Below are 21,822 nucleotides of genomic sequence, written 5' to 3' on the forward strand. Positions count from 1 at the left end.
AAGGCCTTACTGAAGTCCATATATACAACATCCACTGCTTTACCCTCATCAATTTCCCGAGTAACCGCTTCAAAAAATTCAAGAAGATTAGTCAAACATGACCTTCCAGGCACAAATCCATGTTGACTGTTCCTAATCAGACCCTGTTTATCCAGATGCTTATATATATTATCTCTAAGTATCCTTTCCATTAATTTGCCCACCACTGACGTCAAATTAACAGGTCTATAATTGCTAGGTTTACTCTTAGACCCCTTTTTAAACAATGGAACAACATGCGCAGTACGCCAATCCTCCAGTACTATTCCCGTTTCTAATGACATTTGAAATATTTCTGTCATAGCCCCTGCTATTTCTACAATAACTTCCCTCAATGTCCTAGGGAATATCCTGTCCGGACCTGGAGACTTATCCACTTTTATATTTCTCAAAAGTGTCAGTACTTCCTCTTCTTTGAATCTCATAGTTTCCATAGCTACTCTACTTGTTTCCCTTACCTCACATAATTCAATATCCTTCTCCTTGGTGAATACCGAAGAAAATAAATTGTTCAATATCTCCCCCATCTCTTTTGGCTCTGCAGATAGCTGTCCACTCTGACTCTCTAATGGACCAATTTTATCCCTCGTTATCCTTTTGCTATTAATATAGCTGTAGAAACCCTTTGGATTTACTTTCACCTTACTTGCCAAAGCAACCTCATATCTTCTTTTAGCTTTTCTAATTTATTTCTTAAGACTCTTTTTACATTCTTTATACTCCTCAAGCACCTCATTTACTCCATGCTGCCTATAATTATTGTAGATCTCTCTCTTTTTCTGAACCAAGTGTCCAATTTCCCTTGAAAAACATGGCTCTTTCCAATTTTTACTATTTCCTTTCAACCGAACCGAACATAAAGATTCTGTACTCTTAAAATTTCACCTTTAAATGTCCTCCATTTCTCTTCCACATCTTTCCCATAAAACAAACTGTCCCAATTTACTCCTTTTAAATCCTTTCGCATCTCCTCAAAGTTAGCCTTTCTCCAATCAAAATTCTCAACCCTAGGTCCAGTTCTGACCCTCTCCATAATTATATTGAAACTAATGGTATTGTGATCACTGGTCCCGGACTGTTCCTCAACGCATACCTCTGCCACCTGACCCATCTCATTTCCTAACAGGAGGTCCAGCACCACCCCTTCTCTAGTAGGGGAGGCTCACATAGTCACATTGTCCTGTTCACCCTCAAAACCAACTCTGGACTACGTCATAGAGTAAGCCAGCATAAAGTTAAGCCAACATGTCACCAAGAATGATATCGAGGGTGAAAGCATACTATTTTGTTCATTGCTGCCCGCCCATCAGACCAAGTCTAATCTGGCCAGTACATTTCATAGGAGTCAAAATCCCAGTAATGTCCAAGGAAACATGGAGCCTAAATTGGAGGAATGAAAGCCAACGTCAACCCCTGCACAGTGGCTTTATCGACTCTCCTCAAGCCAACAACGATATCAATCCCACCACCATAGACCTCGCCAGATACCTCGCCCGCAGCCAGCTTGTTACAACAGGATTGACGGCCTTTAACGACAAGCCTGAGAATTCACACAGAGAGTGGTGAATCTCTGGAACTCCCTGCCACAGAGGGTAGTCGAGGCCAGTTCATTGGCTATATTTAAGAGGGAGTTAGATGTGGCCCTTGTGGCTAAGGGGATCAGAGGGTATGGAGAGAAGGCAGGTACGGGATACTGAGTTGGATGATCAGCCATGATCATATTGAATGGCGGTGCAGGCTCGAAGGGCCGAATGGCCTACTCCTGCACCTAATTTCTATGTTTCTATGTTTCTACTGGGCTTGGAAATCCTCCTTCCAAAGTGCCATAGCAGGCCTGGGCCTTTCACCCGGAGAAGAGCTAGATCTTTTGGTAAAATGGCTTGGAAAAGAATCCTCGGAGCAGGCAACAAGAATTAAGGCTGTCAACATTGGATCCATCAGCAGGTTTGATGATGGTTTGGCAGAGGCTCGAAGAAACCTATGGTTCACCTGAGTCTATTGAGCATGCCCTCTTTACCAAGCGAGAGAACTTATCCCAGGATCACCATCAAAGAGCCATACAAGCTACGTGAACGCGGGGACCTTCTGTCAGAAATCGAAGTGGCAAAGTTGGATGTGTATCTACCTGGTTTGTCTTACCATGGCACCTCCAGGGGGAGTTGCACCCATTGTTGAGAAGCTTCCTTTTAACATCCAGGAAAAGTGGACCACCTTTGGATCTAGGTATAAACTCCAGCACACCATATTTTTGTCCCCCATTTAGAGTGTTTGCCGACTTTATCCGCTTGGAGGCAAAAACCAGAATGGACCCCAGCTTCAATCTCTGCTTCCCTCATCCAACAACTGTCAAAAGAGAAAAAATAGAGAGACATGGTAAAACTCTCATCTCCATCCACAGGACACAAGCATCTCCAACAAGATTCAAGAGTTTATTGTCAACAACTCCTGAGACACAGAAATCCAGTGATCCATCCAAGCTGTGTCCCATTCATGCTAAGATTCATCCATTTAAGAAGTGCGGAGCCTTCAGAGGAAAGAGCCTGGAAGACCGCAAACACTTCCTTAAGGAACATTCCATTTGTTTCCGCTGCTGCTCCTCCACAAGTCATTTCACCAAGAACTGAGGAAGGACATTATTGCCATAGAGGGAGTGCAGAGAAGGTTCACCAGACTGATTCCTGGGATGTCAGGACTGTCTTATGAAGGAAGACTGGATAGACTTGGTTTATACTCTCTAGAATTTAGGAGATTGAGAGGGGATCTTATAGAAACTTACAAAATTCTTAAGGGGTTGGACAGGCTAGATGCAGGAAGATTGCTCCCGATGTTGGGGAAGTCCAGGACAAGGGGTCACAGCTTAAGGATAAGGGGGAAATCCTTTAAAACCGAGATGAGAAGAACTTTTTTCACACAGAGAGTGGTGAATCTCTGGAACTCCCTGCCACAGAGGGTAGTCGAGGCCAGTTCATTGGCTATATTTAAGAGGGAGTTAGATGTGGCCCTTGTGGCTAAGGGGATCAGAGGGTATGGAGAGAAGGCAGGTACGGGATACTGAGTTGGATGATCAGCCATGATCATATTGAATGGCGGTGCAGGCTCGAAGGGCCGAATGGCCTACTCCTGCACCTAATTTCTATGTTTCTATGTTTCTATGTAACTGCACAGCAGAAGTGAAATGTACTGAGTGCGACAGTGACAGACATCTCTCTGCTCTACATCCAGGAAGTCCAAACCATCTCCCCCCGCATCTGAGCATGGTGGGGAGGAAGAGGTAGTGGTAAACCAGGAGATCACCTCCAGATGTTCAGAGTTGTGCGGTGAAGGGGTCAGCGCAAGAGCATGTGCTAAGATATGTCTCATCTCAGTCTATCCAGAAGGACATCGTCAAGAGGCACGCAGGATGTACGGCATCTTAGATGAACAGAGCAACCGCTCTCTCGCAACATCTGAGTTCTTCAATATCTTCGAGATCAAAGGAAATTTTCAGCCATATACACTGCGGACATGTGCTGGGCTCAAGCAGACTGCAGGTAAAAGAGCCTGCGGTTACACGGTGGAGTCTGTGGATGAGAAGACATTGCTCCCTCTTCCTCCGCTCCTGGAATGCAATCAAGTGCCGAACAACCGTCCCACACTGACCTTTCTGTCCAAGGTCTCCACCATTGTCAGAGTGAGGCTTACAGCCCAGTGGTATAAATATTGATTTCTCTCACTTCAAGTAATCCCGGCATCCCCTCTGTCTGTCTCTCTATCCATCCCCCACCCAAGTTGCACCAGCTTCTGGTTTTCACCCAACAGCTAAAAATGGCCTGTTTCCATTATCATCATTACTTATTTGCATATCTTTATCTCTCTACATTATCGCCTAAATCTCTAACTTCCCTTTTTCCTTGATTAGTTTGAAGAGGGGTCTCGTCCCGAAACGTCACCTATTCCTTCTGTCCAGAGATGCTGCCAGTCCTGCTGAGTTACTCCAGCTTTTTGTGTCTATCCTCAACAACACAAGGAATCTGGAGCAAAACACAAAGGCCCGTATTCTACTCATTTTTAAAAAAACCCAACAGCAGGTTTAACTCTGCAAATTAGACTCAACAGCGGGTTTAAACGATTTGATGAGATCGAAAGGGTTGCCCGACAAGCTGAGAGACTGGAGAATCATGTCACTGACTACGCTAATCCTTTTTCTAAGTACGACGATGACGCATTCTTGACAAGGTATCGTTTCACAAAAGAAACAGCAACATTCATCATCAATGAGCTGACTCCTGTACTCTCTAGGCGAAGGTCAGAATGGATTTCTGATCTGTAAGAAATCGTGGGGGATCAGACGCATGATAAGCATGCACATGGGTGATGGGTTGGGAGACGGTGGGCCTCCACCCATTTGCCTCACGCTCTTCTTGTGAGAAGACCACTCTACCTTCGCTTGCAACTTCATTCTCTTCCATTGCTCATGAAGGTGACGAAGATCTCTGTGGCTGCTAAACCGTGACTGAAATTGCGAATAATTAGCATCCCATGCCTTGTTCTTTTCAATTGTTGCCTGGAAATTGCACCTTTTTTCCCAATAATTGTAATTTTGTCGACTAGTAACGTCAGGAGAAATTCTTTCTCGCTGGCGTCCCAGTTTCCTTTCCGTTGTTTTTTTTTGTCAGCCATGTTGAAGTTGTCGTCTGCTCGTAATTCTGCTATTGCATTGCACATGTGCAGTACAAGCAGACATCGTCACCATGGCAACTAAAACACTGTCTAACTTTAGACTCAGCTAGAACCTAAGTCTAAAGTTAGACTCGCCTTAGACTTTAGTCTAACTAAACCTCGCTACCAGAATACCTAATTTTTCGTAAACCGAGCATCGGGTTTAGTTAGATCGAGCGGCAGGTTTAAGGTGAGTTTAAGGAAAGTCTAACTTTGCAATTAGTAGCATACGGTGTTGGAGGAACATGTCGGGTCAGGCAGCATCTGTGAATGGAATGAGATGAGTCATTTTATTTCGGAGTCACGTGAGTGATTCCGTGAAGAAGTCCCGCCAGTCCGCACGCGCGTCATTATGTCGTTCGCATGGCGAAGCACCGGACTGGCAGGCGCATCGCTCCTCCCAGCGGTAAGTTTAAACCTACAGGTAAGTTTATGTATTTCTTACCAGATTGTGTTTTTCTTGCAGGAATCTCTTTTTATAAGAGGTTTCCTGCTGGAAATGTCGGGGCGAAGTCCGGATGGGCCGCGTGAAACCGGTTATGGGCCGTGGGGAATTGACACTCCGGTCAGCACCGCGGAAGCGCGGGTAACCGGCGGGTTCGTTACCGCAGTGACCGCTGTGGTTCCCGTGGAGGGGGTGAATCCAGCAGCGGTGTCGCCACCAGAGTCGCTGACAGTACAGTCAGCAGGTCCCAGACCGCTGTGGTTCCCGTGGAGGAGATAAATCCAGGAGCGGTATCGCCACCAGAGTCGCTGACAGTACAGTCAGCAGGTCCCAGACCGATGGTGTGCCCATGAAAAGAGGTAAATCCAACAATAAGTTGGTCAGGCCTATGGACTTGGGGAGTCAGGCCAAGAGGGTTCCCCTCCTTCAATGGGTAGCGTCTTCGGACGTTTAGCCCACATGGAGCACCTAATGGAGAGGCTGCTCAACAATGATATGCTCCAAAGGAGGGAGCTATCAGCCCGGGTCCTCGGGAGTCCGTGGCAGCAGCACCTGTTCAGGGCTGTCCAGGAAAGAGCTTCTGATGGAGAGGATGCTCCATCACGATATGCTCCAGCAAGAGGAGCTTTATATCCGCGGGTCTCCTCGGGGGCCCGTGGCAGCAGACCTGTTGAAGGGCTGCATAATGTCTCCCTCTCAGAGGAGGAGAGCATATGGGGTCAGTTTTGTTCTGACTCCGAGGTCGGAGGTATAGCCGGGGAGCATACCTCGAGGCAGGGGCCTGCGGCAGCATCTGTTCAGGCTGCCTACGAATCTCCCTCTCTGTGGAGGGGAGTGCGAGAGGTCAGTGGGTAACTGACTTCAAATTCTAAAGGAATTCTTCCCCCATGTCTGCCTTCCGCAAAGACCGCTCCCTCCGTAACTCCCTTGTCAACTCTTCCCTTCCCTCCCGTACCACCCCCTCCCCGGGCACTTTCCGTTGCAACCGCAAGAAATGCAACACCTGTCCCTTTACCTCCCCCCTCGACTCCATTCAAGGACCCAAGCAGTCGTTCCAGGTGCGACAGAGGTTCACCTGCATCTCCTTCAACCTCATCTATTCCATCCGCTGCTCTAGATGTCAGCTGATCTATATCGGTGAGACCAAACGGAGGCTGGGCGATCGTTTCACCGAACACCTCCACTCGGTCCACAAGAAACAACCTGACCTCCCGGTGGCTCAGCACTTCAACTCCCCCTCCCATTCCCCATCTGACCTCTGTGTCCTGGGTCTCCTCCATGGCCACAGCGAGCAACACCGGAAATTGGAGGAGCAGCACCTCATATTCCGCGTGGGGAGTCTGCATCCTGAGGGCATGAACATTGAATTCTCCCAATTTTGTTAGCCCTTGCTGTCTCCTCCCCTTCCTCAGCCCTCGGGCTCTCCTTTCATCCCTCAGCCCTCGGGCTCCTCCTCCTTTTTTCTTTCTTCTCCCCGCCACCCCCCATCAGTCTGAAGAAGGGTTTCGGCCCGAAACTTTGCTTATTCCCTTCGCTCCACAGATGCTGCTGCACCCGCTGAGTTTCTCCAGCGTTTTTGTGTTCCTTCAAATCCTAAAGTATGTCTGTGGAACTTACTGGAGCACATGCGTATTGATTCAAGGGAGTCCTCGCAAACGAAGGTGGTAGAATTACTGGAAGGGGCCAGAGTTCCCCTCATACTGTAAATGCCGGGATTGAACAGCGCTATCAAGGGTGACATTAAAGACCAGCCGCCGAATCTTCTCTTCAGGTAAGACCTATTCAACAGGTAAAACCTGGATGAGGAAGCTAAAGCTGTCGGACTAATTGAGGTACCAACGACGAGCAAAGCTTCATTGTTGCGGCGACAACACACCCCACGCCTCTATTGGCAGTAATCAGTTCACTGAAATTGGTGGCAGCATGAAAGCTGGATAGAGGTCTTAAATCCGAGGCCCAAGTCGGTCTCAGGAAAAATATGGGACCATCTACAAGTTGGTAATATTTACACTAGTTTTTTTGGTACAAATGATAATGGTAACGTGTTTAGTTTGCATGTTGTATGAAAGTACCATTCCCCTTGATAAGGATGGAAGGGGCTCTAGTGGCCTTACAACACACAAATGGTTGTGGCATCTAACCATGTAAATCTGCACAATACTAGTGTTCCAAGCACAGAATTGGGGCCAGGTTTGTTTTTCGAGGCTGGCTCAGAATTATGGTCAGAGTTGTCTTTCGAGGCAGGCTCAGTATTATGGCCAGGATTGGTTTTCAAGGAAGGCTTGGAAATTGGGCCAGAATTGTTGTTCGAGCAGGTACAGACTTGGCAGGCGTGGCCTGTTCATTGTGAAAGATACAGAATGGCGTTTAACTTGCATGTGCAGTATAAAATTTCCAAATAGGAAACTTCGCATCTGATTTCAATAGGATGTTCCCATTTACAGGGATCACCGGAGACATTTGAAATTTATCTGGATTAGGGCAATGATAAAAAAACATTGCAAAATGGGTTAACTTCAGTTCCCAGGTTATTTACCAAATTACTAAAACCGATGCTTGAACTGCTCAGAACTCAAAAACACTTGTTATGTCTTGCCTGGAGGATATTCTAACGCTGTATGTCGCTAAAATGTTTCAGCCTCAAACTATATTTGAGAAATTTGGGTCCCTCATCCATCCAGTTAAAATTAAGGTGATACCAACTAGACTTGTTGATCATTGGGATTTGACCTTTAACTATTGATTAGCCTGTGACTCCGCCCTGGGGTAAGAGATTGGAATTAATAGGAGCCTGTAACAATCTTGTTGTGATAAAACAGCCTACTATTCATCAAGTGTAATTGGCAATATAGTAGCTGTGATTCAGCTGTGCAAGTGGGGGAACTTACATTGTGCAAAGTAGTAATCTCTCAAATGCCATGTAGGTCTTTGTGACAGACCTTATGCTATTCCCAGCTGAAGCTACTAAAGTCATAATGGTGGACGAATAGTATGCAGCGTTGCCCCAGTAGTCCGGTCAGTAAAATTTCAGTTATATTATAAACTGATGGGGCTTTTAGGTGGAAAATTATGAATGCCATCTCTACTTTGGAGGCGGAGATTAGCATGAGTTAACAATTATTCAGTTATTGGCATCAACTACCTATAGACACTAGGTGCATTCTATAGGTTAAAGGGTTATTAAGCGAATATGCATAATCTGCATGCTCAACGTTAAGTTGATACACTATGGTGGTGGCGTATGTTAGTCACATGGGTGCAATCAAGACAGAATATCCTGTAATAATTTACCTAATCTCATTTTGCGTTGGAGTATCATCACGTACAATCAATGACAACACAAATAGGTGTTGGATCACAAAGTATTTAATGAAATTATGGCTCAATGGAACACCAAATATCGATATGTTTGCTTCCAGGCTCATTTACCGGTTGCAAAAATATGTGGCATAACTGTGGCGAAAGATACATTCTCGCTACAAGGATAAAGAAGTTACGTTTGTCTCCCTCCATTTTGCCTCATCAGTCGGGTCTTGCAATAAAGTCAGCAAGATCCCGCTTTAGGTTGCCGTTCTGTCTGACTGGCCAATGCAGCCATGCTTCTCGCTTTTGTTGGGAATAATAATACAACCTTTTACGGTTATTCTAAACGTATAACTTTGCTGGTTCAGCCTGTGGCTCGGGTAACCGGCCTCTGCATGATAAAATCAATTTATTGACATAGATTCTGAGTAGACTGCTCCTGCGGCTCGGATTGTCAGCCCGATCCATGTTTGGGCTCACTGCAGAGTGCAGGGATAGCCTCAAAAAAGGAAAGCATTACATTTCCTCTTCAGGAGATGGGAGGCGTTTGTTTAAATGCTAATGTTACATCTAATACGGTACAGATAACTGACGTCTTGGAGTTCGTTTCAAATGGGTCTTTGACAATAAATTAACTGTGCCCAACGTGCCTTCCCATCATATTTGCTGCAGCAAAAGGGACCCACTCTGTCGGGTTTCACCCTCTGATACCGAGTTATAAAGCATATCTTTCACACAAGTTCTCCCAGGACAAGCACAGGGCAGATATTGATTTGGTATTAACACTATTTCACCAGGGGGCTGCAGCTAAATCCTTAGCTTTGGCTCGGCTCTCATAAGGTAGTTATCCTCATGGCGCTGGTCTCAGTGCAACAGGTTCAGTCACTACATAATTGCAACTGGACAGGATGGTTACATCTGCAAATAATATAATATTTTATGATTATGATTTAGTTAAGCAGACCAAGGACGTCAGGTCTCAAACTAGGTTCATGGCATACACCATGGACCTTTGGGTATGTATGGTCACATATACAACAATACGTCAAGGTCACCAAGAGCCTTAGAGGCTCTGAACAATGTTTGTTAATTACAAAAACCTTATAAGAAGGTATCGGTTAAGACCATCTCCAGGTGGTTAAAATGAGGTTTTGCTCATGCAGGAGTAGATACTGATATTTTTCAAATCTCACTCCACCAGGGCTGCTACAACATCAGCAGCAAAGGTTATGTACGTTCCGCTGGACCACATCCTAGCGGCTGCAGGATGGTCGAACGAACAAACTTTCTGAACATTTTATATTAACCTATTGCCAGACCAGGGGTATTTGCCAACTCTATTTTAGGTTCAGTGTTTAGTTTACTCCAGGATGAGGAGTTACTATTATTATTATTTATTCATTATGAATGTTTCCCTCATCTGTCAATTAAGGCAGTTGTGGCTGTGTGGACTCGATCTCACGGCATGAAATCACAGAGCTTTGAAATCTTCACGTGACTCCGAAGTAAAATAGTAGGATTAAATGAGAACTTACCAGTTTGAAATTTGGTCTTTATTTTATGAGGCGTTACGATGAGCAATTGCATAGAAACATAGAAAATAGGTGCAGGAGTAGGCCATTCGGCCCTTTGAGCCTGCACCGCCATTCAATATGATCATGGCTGATCATCCAACTCAGTATCCTGTGCTTGCCTTCTCTCCATACCCCCTGGTTCCTTTAGCCACAAAGGTCACATCTAACTCCCTCTTAAATATAACCAATGAACTGGCCTCAACTACCTTCTGTGGCAGAGAATTCCACAGATTCACCACTCTCTGTGTAAAAAATGTGTTTCTCATCTCGGTCCTAAATGACTTCCCCCTTATCCTTAAACTGTGACCCCTTGTTCTGGACTTCCCCAACATTGGGAATAATCTTCCTGCATCTAGCCTGTCCAACCCCTCAAGAGTTTTGTAAGTTTCTATAAAATCCCCCCTCAATCTTCTAAATTCTAGCGAGTACAAGCCGAGTCTATCCAGTCTTTCTTCATATGAAAGTCCTGCCATCCCAGAAATCAGTCTGGTGAACCTGCTCTGTACTCCCTCTATTGCAAGAATGTCTTTAATGAAAATTACGTGCCCTCCGCTCCCAACCCTCTTATCATAAAGGGTTATAGCCCCCCCCCCACCCCCTATCAGTCTGAAGAAGGGTTTCGGCCCGAAACGTCGCCTATTTCCTTCGCTCCATAGATGCTGCTGCACCCGCTGAGTTTCTCCAGCATTTTTGTGTACCTTCGATCTTCCAGCATCTGCAGTTCCTTCTTGAACACCTCTTATCATAAAGATCATTTGGTGGTTCTAGTCTTCTCTAAGTCTTACTATGTTACTTTGACTACTGTTATCTGTGATTTCTCACCACTGCTTTGGAGATTGACGCGCATGAGGACTGGCGTGGCTTCTTCACGTAACCGCTCATCGTAACTCCTCAAAAAATAAAGATCAAGCTTAAAATTGGTAAATTCTCGTTTAATCCTACAATTAAAATACATTGGTAAGAAAGTTGGTCTTTGAACTAATTTGTTCTTGAAATATCCGTGCATCTCTGCCCACCCCTGGGGCGGAAAACATCAGAGCAGAGAACTGGCGGGCGAAATTGTGAGACCCAGCGCCGATACGAACAGTCTGTGCAGCGACTCCAAGCATAACAAAGATCATCCAAATACCTGGTGCCACAAAGCCTCCAACACTGTAGACAGGAAAAAAAACTCAGCAAAACAGGCCCTTTGGCCCACCGCCATGAACCGCCCATTTACACTGATCCTACAATAACCCCATCCTCCCACCCCCTCCATTTTCATCGACTCTCCCGTCATCCACATACTGGGAAGGGAACAATTTTCAGCGGCCAATTAACCCACCGTCCAGCGCGTCTCTGTGATGTGGGAGGAACCAGAGCACCCGAGGGGAACCAGAGCTCCTGAGGGACACCCTGGTGATCAGGTCACGTCATGCCCGGTGTCAAATGAATTTTGCCATTGCTTGTTGAAATAGTTTATTTCAATTTTACAATTAAGTTCTGATATTATAAAATTACAATTACCATGGGAGTTCCTCCAGCAGCTCTCCATTCTTAGAGAGTAGATACACAAGGAACCAAAGATGCTTTTTTACAACAAAAAAGGCACAAAGTGCGGGAGTAACTCAGTGGACCAGGCAGCATCTCTGGAGGACACGGATAGGTGACTTTTTGGGTCGGACCCTTCTTCATACTCATCCTTCATTGTCTGGGTTGGTCCCGTGCAGCATTCTAGCACGGAAACAGGCCATTCAGCCCAGAGTCCGCACCGACCAGCGATCCCCTCACAATAATACTATCCTACAGTTTACAATCTTTACAGAAGCCAAATAAGCTACAAACCTGAGGGTCAGATGAGGCAGAGTGGGAATGTATCATCAGGGATAATAACAATAACCCTGATGCCACTCTCACCAGCTTACAATTAAACAAACCCGTGGGTAATGAAAGGTGAACAGCCGAAGGATAAAGTAGCAGGGCAGGCTGTATACTTTAGCTTTAGACGTACAGTGTGGACACAGGCCCTTCGGCCCACTGAGTCCGGGCTGACCAGCGATCACCCCGTACATTAGCACTATCCCACTCACTAAGGACAATTTACAGAAGCCAATTGACCTACAAACCTGAAGATAGACAAAAAGTGCTGGAGTAACTCAGTGGGTTAGGCAGATCCAGCACCTCTGGAGAAAAGGAATAGTGATGCTTCAGGTCGAGACCTTTCTTCAGAGTATGAAAAAGGGTCTCGACCTGAAACGGCACCTATTCCTTTTCTCCAGGGATGATGCCTGACCCGCTGAGTTACTCCAGCATTTTGTGTCTATCTTCGGTGTGAACCAGCATCTGCAGTTCCTTTCAACACAACCTACAAACCTGTTTGGGGTGTCTATGGAGATCCTTCCCAACAAATGGACCCTCTCTGCCCTGATCGTTCCCTACGGAACTGTTCGGCCTCTTCCCAAACCTTGCGGTGCATTCTAGAGCCGTTTCTTTAGTCGGGACTTGGATCCACTCAGCTCCGCTAAATGATCCTCCATCAAAAATCAGAAGAAGCACCAATTGCTGGAAATCTGAAATAAGAACAGAAAATATAAAACAGAAACACTCAGCGGGTCAGGCAGCGTCTGGGGAGTGAGAGCCACGGTTAACGTCTCTGGGTCAGGAATTTCCCATCAGCCCTGGAAAAGGTTAGAAATTAAATGTGTGTTAAATCACAGAGAAGGGCCAGGGTTGGAAAGCTCAATGGGAATGTTTGTGACTCGGTTGGGGCCAGGTGAGGCACGTGGTGATGGTGTTGGCTGGGAGAGGGTGGTCATAGAGTCACAGCACAGGAACAGGCCCTTCAGCCCATCAACTCCACACTGACCATCAGCCACCCAAATCCTACATTAACCCCATTTTCCCCATGCTGCCAAATCCCATCCACTCTCCCCCTCCGATTCCACCACTCACCCATATACCCAGGGCAGTTACAGTGGCCAATCTTTGGGATGTGGGAGAAATCCGGACCTCTCCAATGAAACTCAAGGGGTCTCAGGGAGAACGTGCTAAAACACCTCACAGGTCATAAGAGATAGGAGGATTAGGCCATTCGGCCCATCAGGTCTACTCCGCCATTCAACCATGGCTGATCTATCTCCCCTCCTAACCCCGTTCTCCTGCTTTCGTCCCATAACCTCTGACACCCGTACTAATCAAGAATATTATCTATCTCTGGCTTAAAAATATCCACTGATGGCTGCCACAGCCTCCTGTGGCACAGAATTCCACTGACAGTGGCGGAGGTTGGGATTGAACCTGGCATGAGCTGAGGCAGCGGCTCAACCAGCTACAACACTTGTGCTGCTCATTGATGCAACGGGTCCGTCTGAGGAGGTGCAGACTGGGGAAGGAAAGAGAAGCCAGGAGAGGCTTCCGACGTTACCATCACTACTGGGGTGACGCCCACTTCTCCTTCAGAAACAGACTCCACGAGGAAGATAATAATCTGCCTTCCTGTTCTTGCCACCAAAGTAGATAACCTCACATTTATCTGCATTAAACTGCATCTGCCCACTCACCCAGCCTGTCCAAGTCACCCTGCATCCTCATAGTATCCTCCTCACAGTTCACACTGGCACCCAGCTTTGTGTCATCTGCCAATTTGCAAATGTTACTTTTAATTCCTTCATCTAAATCATTATTATATGTTGCAAATAGCTGCGGTCCCAGCACCGAGCCTTGTGATACCCCACTAATCACTAATTCGGAAATGGACCTTTAATCCCTACTCTTTGTTTCCTGTCTACCAACCACTTCTCTATCCATGTCAGCACTCTACCTCCAATACCATGCGCTCTAATTTTGTCCACTAATCTTCTATGTGGGACCTTAAAAAAATGCTTTCTGAAAGTGCAGGTACACTATATCCACTGGCTCTCCCTTGTCCATTTTCCTAGTTACATCCTCAAAAAATTCCAGAAGAGTCTGAAAAAGGGTCCCGCCTTAAACGTCATCTATCCATGTTCTCCAAAGAAACTACCTGAGCTGCTGAGTTACCCCAGCACTTTGTGTCTTCTTGTGTAAACCAGCATCTGCACTTCCTCGTTTTTCTTCCCTCTCCTTTCCCTTTTCTGCATTCCTTGTTTGCAACACGCAGTGGGCCAGAATTCTCTTCCACAGCCAATAGCTTTCCCTTGCCGATGTCGCCAGCTCTGACAGTCCACGGGAATTCCGCACGTCCCATTTTGGATTCACTGAAGGTGCTCAGTTCCTCACGGATTTGCAGTCACCATTCTCCAGCAGACCGTCAACAAGCATTCCCCACCCTCTCCCAGCCAGCACCCACACGGACGTCGGATTAACAAGGATACTTGCATCAGATTCACATTTATTAACGACAGCTCTGCCTTCAACACCATGATCCCAAACGCACGCATCTCCAAACCCCCGGACCTTGGAGTCAGCATCCCACTCTGCCACGGGATCCTCGACTCAACGAGGATTCGTGTAAATGGATGGTGGATGGTCTGTGTGGACTTGATGGGCTGAAGGGCCACCGTCTGTGCTGCGTTTCTTACTCTCTGACCACCCTCTCCCAGCCAACACCATCACCACGCGTCATTCAGTCTCTCTCAGTCTCCACCCTGTCACAAACATTCCCCCTGTTCTCTCCAGCCCTGTCCCTTCTCTGTTATTGTAAACACATTTGCTTTCCTACCTTCCCCACGTCTGATTTATGTTATTGATCCAAATTGTTAACGCTGCTGTTCCTTCCACGGATGCTGACTGACCCATTGAGTGTTTCCAGCATCCTCTGATTTTATTTTAGATTTTCATCACGGATATTGCTTTTCGATAAAGAACCATCTCGTGGAGCTCAGAAGAATTAAGTCCAGACCAAAGGACCACCGGCTTTCAGATACACCGTGAGTTTGGGGAAGAGGCAGAGCAAGTTCACAGGAAGAATCTCCAGTCTGAAGATGGGTCTCGACCCGAAAAACATCACCTATTCATGTTCTCCAGAGATGCTGCCTGTCCCGCTAAGTTACTCCAGCACTTTGTGTCCTTTTGGGTATTCACCAGCACCTGCAGTTCCTTGTTTCATTGCAGGAAGAATCCTGGGCAGAGTTGTTGGGATAGATGGGAAGGGGAAAAGGGAAGTGTTAAGTTGAAGCTGGTGATGTTGGACTGAATTTTGCTGGATGTGGCTACCTATACAACAGGAGATCGACACAAAATGCTGGCACTCAGATACACTCGGAGTTGCCACTCAGTGGGTCCCAGCCAGGTGGTAGATCTGGGGAGGGTGGGCATGGCAGTGTGAGTGGCTGGAAGCCACCAGATCCCTGTTGTGTAGGAAGGAACTGCAGATGCCGGTCTAAACTGAAGATAGACACAAAATGCTGAAGTAACTCAGCGGGACAGGCAGCGTCTCTGGAGAAAAGAACTAGGTGACGTTTCGGGTTGAGACCCTTTTCTCCAGAGACGCTGACTGTCCTGCTGGTTTACTCCAGCATTTTGTGTCTATCTTCAGTTTAAACCAGCATCTGCAGTTCCTTCCTACACAACAGGGGTCTGGTGACTTCCAGCCACTCACACTGCCATGCCCACCCTCCCCAGATCTACCACAAAGCTGGGACCCACTGAGTGGCAACTCCGAGTCTAGGGACGAAGCTCTGGCTGGGTGGGTTGTCCCAGCCCTACACAGGGGAATCCCGCACCGGATCTCAGACAGACTCACCAGCGGGAATTCTCTCCCTGTGGAATGGGAATGATCATATCCTTACAAAAAAAATTACCTCAATTGTAAAAATCTCTGAATATCAGGGATTTAATATTTTTTTTAATGCTGCCTTGTGAGCATGCAAATGTTCAAACAAACATATGAATTAGGAGGCTACTCTGCCCTTCCGGCCTATTCCATCATTTAATAAGCTTCTGTGACTGTACGTTCAAATCTATATTCCCATTCACCCTCAGTGACCTTTCACCCGCTCTGCCTTAAAAGTTATTCCCTGTGGCATTGATAGGAATCTTACGTTAAGGTGCCCCCAGAAACCAATCTCGAATGATAGAAGCAGACACCGCACGTTGCTTGGTGCAGCTGTGAAACTATTATCGTAAAAAATAAGTATTAAAAGAGAGCTGTAGAGAGAATGTGAGGAGATTTCTCTATAGGAAAGTAGCTGGTTAATTGGGTTTCTGATCAGAGATGGGTATCTGGGGAGGGTCTTCCTCCTTGTCTTCCTCCTTGCCTTTCTCCTTGTCTTCTTCGTTGGTTTGCACACACAAAGCGTCCAGTTCTCGCTTCATCTCAGCTGCCTCTGGCCGTTCCTTGGGATCCTCCGACAGCATTTTCTGGATTAAGGCGCTCTGGTGGGAACAGACAAAGAGAGATTTAGTTTCAGTTTAGTTTATTGCCACGTGTATGGAGGTACAGTGAAAAGCTATCCGGTCAGCAGTAAGACAATACATGATTACATTCAAGGTGTACAGATACATGATAAGGGAATAACATTGCTGTAATGGGAGAGATTTAACAGATTGGAGTGATTGTAATGCCTGATTGAAGGTTCACTACCGTGACTAGCACACAAAGAGTCAACGTCTTGGATCAGGCATTTAATATCAAATTGTTAATGATAGATTGGTAAAATACATGCTCCTGGATTAGAATTAAATAGTTCCGTTACCTCAGCGGGATGCTCCTTAACGAAACTCTCACGAAACTTTCCCTTGCGAATTTCAATCCAAGTCTAAATAAACAAAAAACAAACAGATGAAAATGACTCCTCCATCTCTATCTCTCCCCCTCAACCTGAGGCAACTTCACTCTGTATCCAAAATGTGTAGGAAGGAACTGCAGATGCTGGTTTACACTCAAGAATGCTGGAGTCGCTGAGTTACTCCAGCATTTTGTGTCTATCTTCACTATGCACCTGCCCGTACTTCCATTCTGGGTCCCCAGGTGGCAGCGTGGAGCATGTAACACGTTGCTATGCCAACTAGGGGGGGGGGGGCAATGTTGAGGGCAGCCCACTCCCCCAAGTTGCCTCCTTGGTTGGACAACCACATAATGGAAGGACATGGATTTGCCCCGAGAGACCCTTCAATAGGGCACACAGGCAGCAGCAGCACCACATGCCAACTTAGCTCCAGCACGCCCAAGGCATGAGCCACCCAAATTCGAAGATAAGACACAAAAGGCTGGAGTAACTCAGCGGGTTGGGCAGCATCTCTGGAGAAAAGGAATAGGTGACGTTTCGGGTCGAAGCCCTTCTTCAGACCGAGAGTCTGGGGAAATGAATCGCGAGATTCACCAGGTGGCGCCACCAGCGATCGCAGCCTCGCCAACGGTCTGTCTGTCTTTTTGTATATTTTGTTATATTTAGTGTGTTTTAAAAGTTTGCATTAATGTTCTCTAGTTTGTTTTATGTGGGGGGTGGGGGAGAGGGTCGGGGGGAAACTTTCTTTCAATCTCTTGCCTTGCTGGAGATGTGATTGTTTTCCGGATCGTATCTCCGGTCACTCTGCGGCCTAACATCATGGAGCTGGAGGCCTCGCTTGACAGTGACTTTGAGCCCCAGCTCTCCCCCCTCCCTCCAGTAACCGACTCGTACCATCCGCCCACCCCGAGACTGGGCCCGACTTCCTTAGGCTTTCAGGGGAAGTTTGGTTTAGTTTAGAAATGCAGCGCAGAAACATAGAAACAAAGAAAATAGGTGCAGGAGTAGGCCATTCGGCCCTTCGAGCCTGCACCACCATTCAATATGATCATGGCTGATCATCCAACTAAGTATCCTGTACCTGCCTTCTCTCCATACCCCCTGATTCCTTTAGCCACAAGGGCCACATCTAACTCCCTCTTAAATATAGCCAATGAACTGGCCTCAACTACCTTCCGTAGCTGAGAATTCCACAGATTCACCACTCTCTGTGTGAAAAATGTTTTTCTCATCTCGGTCCTAAAAGACTTCCCCCTTATCCTTAAACTGTGACCCCTTGTACTGGACTTCCCCAACATCGGGAACAATCTTCCTGCATCTAGCCTGTCCAACCCCTTAAGAATTTTGTAAGTTTCTATAAGATTCCCCGTCAATCTTCTAAATTCTAGCGAGTACAAGCCGAGTCTATCCAGTCTTTCTTCATATGAGTCCTGACATCCCAGGAATCAGTCTGGTAAACCTTCTCTGTACTCCCTCTATGGCAAAAATGTATTTCCTCAGATTAGGAGACCAAAACTGTACGCAAGAACCTCCCTGCTCTTATACTCAAATCCTTTTGCTATGAATGCTAACATACCATTCGCTTTCCTCACTGCCTGCTGCACCTGCATGCTTACTTTCAATGACTGGTGTACCACGACACCCAGGTCTCGTTGCATCTCCCCTTTTCCTAATTGGCCACCATTCAGATAATAGTCTACTTTCCTGTTTTTGCAACCAAAATGGATAACTTCACATTTATCCACATTATACTGCATCTGCCATGTATTTGCCCACTCACCCAACCTATCCAAGTCACCTTGCAGCCTCCTAGCATCCTCCTCACAGCTAACACTACCCCCCAGCTTCGTGTCATCCGCAAACCAGGAAATGTTGGATTCAATTACCTCATCCAGATCATTAATATATATTGTAAATAGCTGGGGTCCCAGCACTGAGCCTTGCGGTACCCCACTAGTCACTGCCTGCCATTCTGAAAAGAACCCGTTTCCTCCTACTCTTTGCTTCCTGTCTGCCAGCCACTTCTCTATCCACATCAATACTGAACCCCCAATACCATGTGCTTTAAGTCTGTACACTAATCTCTTATGTGGGACCTTGTCGAAAACCTTCTGAGAGTCCAGATATAACACATCCACTGGTTCTCCCTTATCCACTCTACTAGTTACATCCTCGAAAAATTCTATAAGATTCGTCAGACATAATTTACCTTTCATAAACCCATGCTAACTTTGTCCAATGATTTCACCACTTTCCAAATGTGCTGCTATCCCATCTTTAATAACTGACTCTAGCATTTTCCCCACTACCGATGTTAGACTAACTGGTCTGTAATTCATCCGTTTTCTCTCTGTCTCCCTTTTTAAAAAGTGGGGTTACATTAGCTACTCTCCAATCCTCAAGAACTACTCCAGAATCTAAAGAGTTTTGAAAAATTATCAATAATGCATCCACTATTTCTGGGACTACTTCCTTAAGTACTCTGGAATGCAGCCTATCTGGAACTGGGGATTTATCAGCCTTTAATCCATTCAATTTACCTAACACAAATTCCTGGCTAACCTGGATTTCACTCAGTTCCTCCATCTCATTTGACCCCCGGTCCCCTGCTATTTCCGGCAGATTATTTATGTCTTCCTTAGTGAAAACAGAACCAAAGTAGTTATTCAATTGATCTGCCATGTCCTTTTCCCCCATGATCAATTCACCTGTTTCTGACTGCAAGGGGCCTACATTTGTTTAACTAATCTTTTTCTCTTCACATATCTATAAAAACATTTTCAGTCAGTTTTTATGTTCCCTGCCAGTTTACTTTCATAATCTATTTCCCATTTCCTAATTAAGCCCTTTGTCCTCCTCTGCTGGACTCTGAATTTCTCCGAGTCCTCTGGTAGGCTGCTTTTTCTGGCTAATTTGTATGCTTTTGTTCTGATATTATCCCTCATTTCTCTTGTTAACCACGGATGCACTACCTTCCCCGATATATTCTTTTGTCAAACTGGGATGAACAATTGTTGTAGTTCATCAATGCAGTCTTTAAATGCCTTCCATTGCATATCCACCATCAACCCTTTAAGAATCAATTGTCAGTCAACCTTGGCCAATTCACGTCTCATACCCTCAAATTTACCTTTCTTTAAGTTCAGAACCCTTGTTTCTGAATTAACGTCATTCTCCATCCTAATGAAGAACTCAACCATATTATGGTCATTCTTGCCCAAGGGGCCACGCACAACAAGACTGCTAACTAACCCTTCCTGATTACTCAATACCCTGTCTAGAATAGCCTGCTTTCTCGTTGGTTCCTCTACATGTTGGCTTAGAAAACTATCCCGCACATATTCCAAGAAAACCTCTTCCTCAGCACCCCTGCCAATTTGATTCACCCAATCTATATGTAGATTGAAGTCACAGGGCCTTTGGCCCACCGAGTCCGCACCGACCAGCGATCCCGCACGTTAACACTATCGTACACACACTAGGGACAATTTACATTTATACAAAGCCAATTAACCTGCAAACCTATACGTCTTTGGAGTGTGGGAGGAAACCAAAGATCTCGGAGAAAACCCACGCGGTCACGGGGAGAACGTAAAACTCCGTGCAGACAGTACCCGTGGACTGAATTGAACCCGGGTCCCTGGTAATGTAAGCATTGTGAGGCAACAGCTCTACCGCTGCGCCACTGAGCCGCCCTATACATGTGACTGACAAACTCACATGTGATCTTTCTGATACTGTGCCGTGATACATCCACAGTAGCTCAAAGAAAATCAGCCCCAGGGCAAAGATGTCGACCTTATGGTCGTAGTCATGTTGTGCGCACTGTGGAATCAAGGCAGATGAGAAATTAGTTTGCAATTCCCTCTCTTCAGGTGGTTGTTTTTAGTTTTAGAGATACAGCGCAGAAACAAGGTCTTCAGCTCACCAAGTCGGCACTGACCAGCAATCCCCGCACATTAACACTATCCTACACACACTAGGGACAATTTACATTTACACCAAGCCAATTAACCTACGAACATGTTGTCTTTAGAATGTGGGAGGAAACTGAAGATCTCGGAGAAAACCCACGCGGTCACAGGGAGAACGTACAAACTCTGTACAGACACCACCGGCGGTCAGGATCGAACCCGGGACCCAGGGCTCTGGCGCTGTAAGGCAGCAACTCTACCGCTGCACCACCGTGCTGCCCGCGGTTACAAAGTGCGTTCATACATTTCATCCTCCACCTCCCTCCCTTCTCAATTCCCACCTTCTCAATTTATAAGGATGCTACTTCCACATAAATGTTGGTCTGCTCCTTTACTTCCCTCAGAACTTCCCACCCCCTCTCCAGCTCATCCAAACACAACAGCCGGGATCTAGCTGCTGCTGCCCTCCAGCCCAGTGGGACTGCGAAAGGGCGTTAGTTATCCTGGTTGCGGACCCTCCCCCCCCCCCCAGCAACAACTGTGTACAGAAGACTCTCCGATCTCTGAGATGGACGTCAGGTTCCGCTGGAAGATCATCGGCTCAGCGAAGGACAAGCTTCCCGAAATCCGGTCTTGCAGAGAAACGGTGTGACTGGTACATCAACAACTGACAACATCGTTCCTATAACATGGTGCCCAGAACTGAACACAATACTGTAAATGTGGCCTCACCAACGTCTTACATAACTGTAACATAACTCCCAACGTCTACAGCCAATAATACTCTCACCGATGAAGGGCAAGTACTGAAAGGCGAAAGAGGTTAACAGTTTTTAACTCCCTCTGCAGATCAACAGCATTTGCAGGAAGATGAGAGCAGGAAGTAACCAGATAATGTTTTTTTTAAAGTGTCTGCACCGGGGATGGGCCAAGCCAACATCTCCTGTGATTCAGCGACTGGTCGGCTTGTTCCCTCACCTGTTCCGGACTCATGTAAGGAAATGTTCCCGCGTTCATGGTGAGAGGGTTCTGGTCTATCTCTCTAGCGAGACCAAAGTCACCGATCTTTGCCTCCAGCTTGGTTTCTTCTGTCAGGAAGACGTTCGCCGGCTATTTTCACCAGAACAAAATCATTCAGTTAATTTGCAGCAGTTCATAGAAAC

General features: G+C 46.3%; 1 protein-coding gene and 1 pseudogene across 5 annotated transcripts in view; one reads left to right on the plus strand and one right to left on the minus strand.

Moving 5' to 3' along the window:
* Positions 1 to 21,822, minus strand: part of eif2ak2 (eukaryotic translation initiation factor 2 alpha kinase 2) — a 162,255-nt gene that overhangs the window by 97,138 nt on the left and 43,295 nt on the right. For 2 of the 5 annotated variants that reach the window (XM_033021787.1, XM_033021786.1), the window contains 4 exons: positions 21,638 to 21,769; positions 20,466 to 20,570; positions 16,713 to 16,775; positions 15,499 to 16,392 (listed from right to left, as the gene is read on the minus strand). The exons of 2 other annotated variants lie outside the window; for them this stretch is intronic. In XM_033021787.1, the coding sequence (XP_032877678.1) occupies positions 16,210 to 16,392; positions 16,713 to 16,775; positions 20,466 to 20,570; positions 21,638 to 21,769 (483 nt within the window). In that variant the 3' untranslated portion in view covers positions 15,499 to 16,209. Of the gene's footprint in view, positions 1 to 15,498; positions 16,393 to 16,712; positions 16,776 to 20,465; positions 20,571 to 21,637; positions 21,770 to 21,822 lie in introns of those variants that run through there. One more of the 5 variants, XM_033021789.1, reaches the window with a different exon arrangement.
* LOC116973899 lies at positions 7,238 to 7,334 on the plus strand (annotated as a pseudogene).

This window comes from Amblyraja radiata, chromosome 5, assembly GCF_010909765.2.
Source record: "Amblyraja radiata isolate CabotCenter1 chromosome 5, sAmbRad1.1.pri, whole genome shotgun sequence".
Classification (NCBI taxonomy): Eukaryota; Metazoa; Chordata; class Chondrichthyes; order Rajiformes; family Rajidae; genus Amblyraja; species Amblyraja radiata.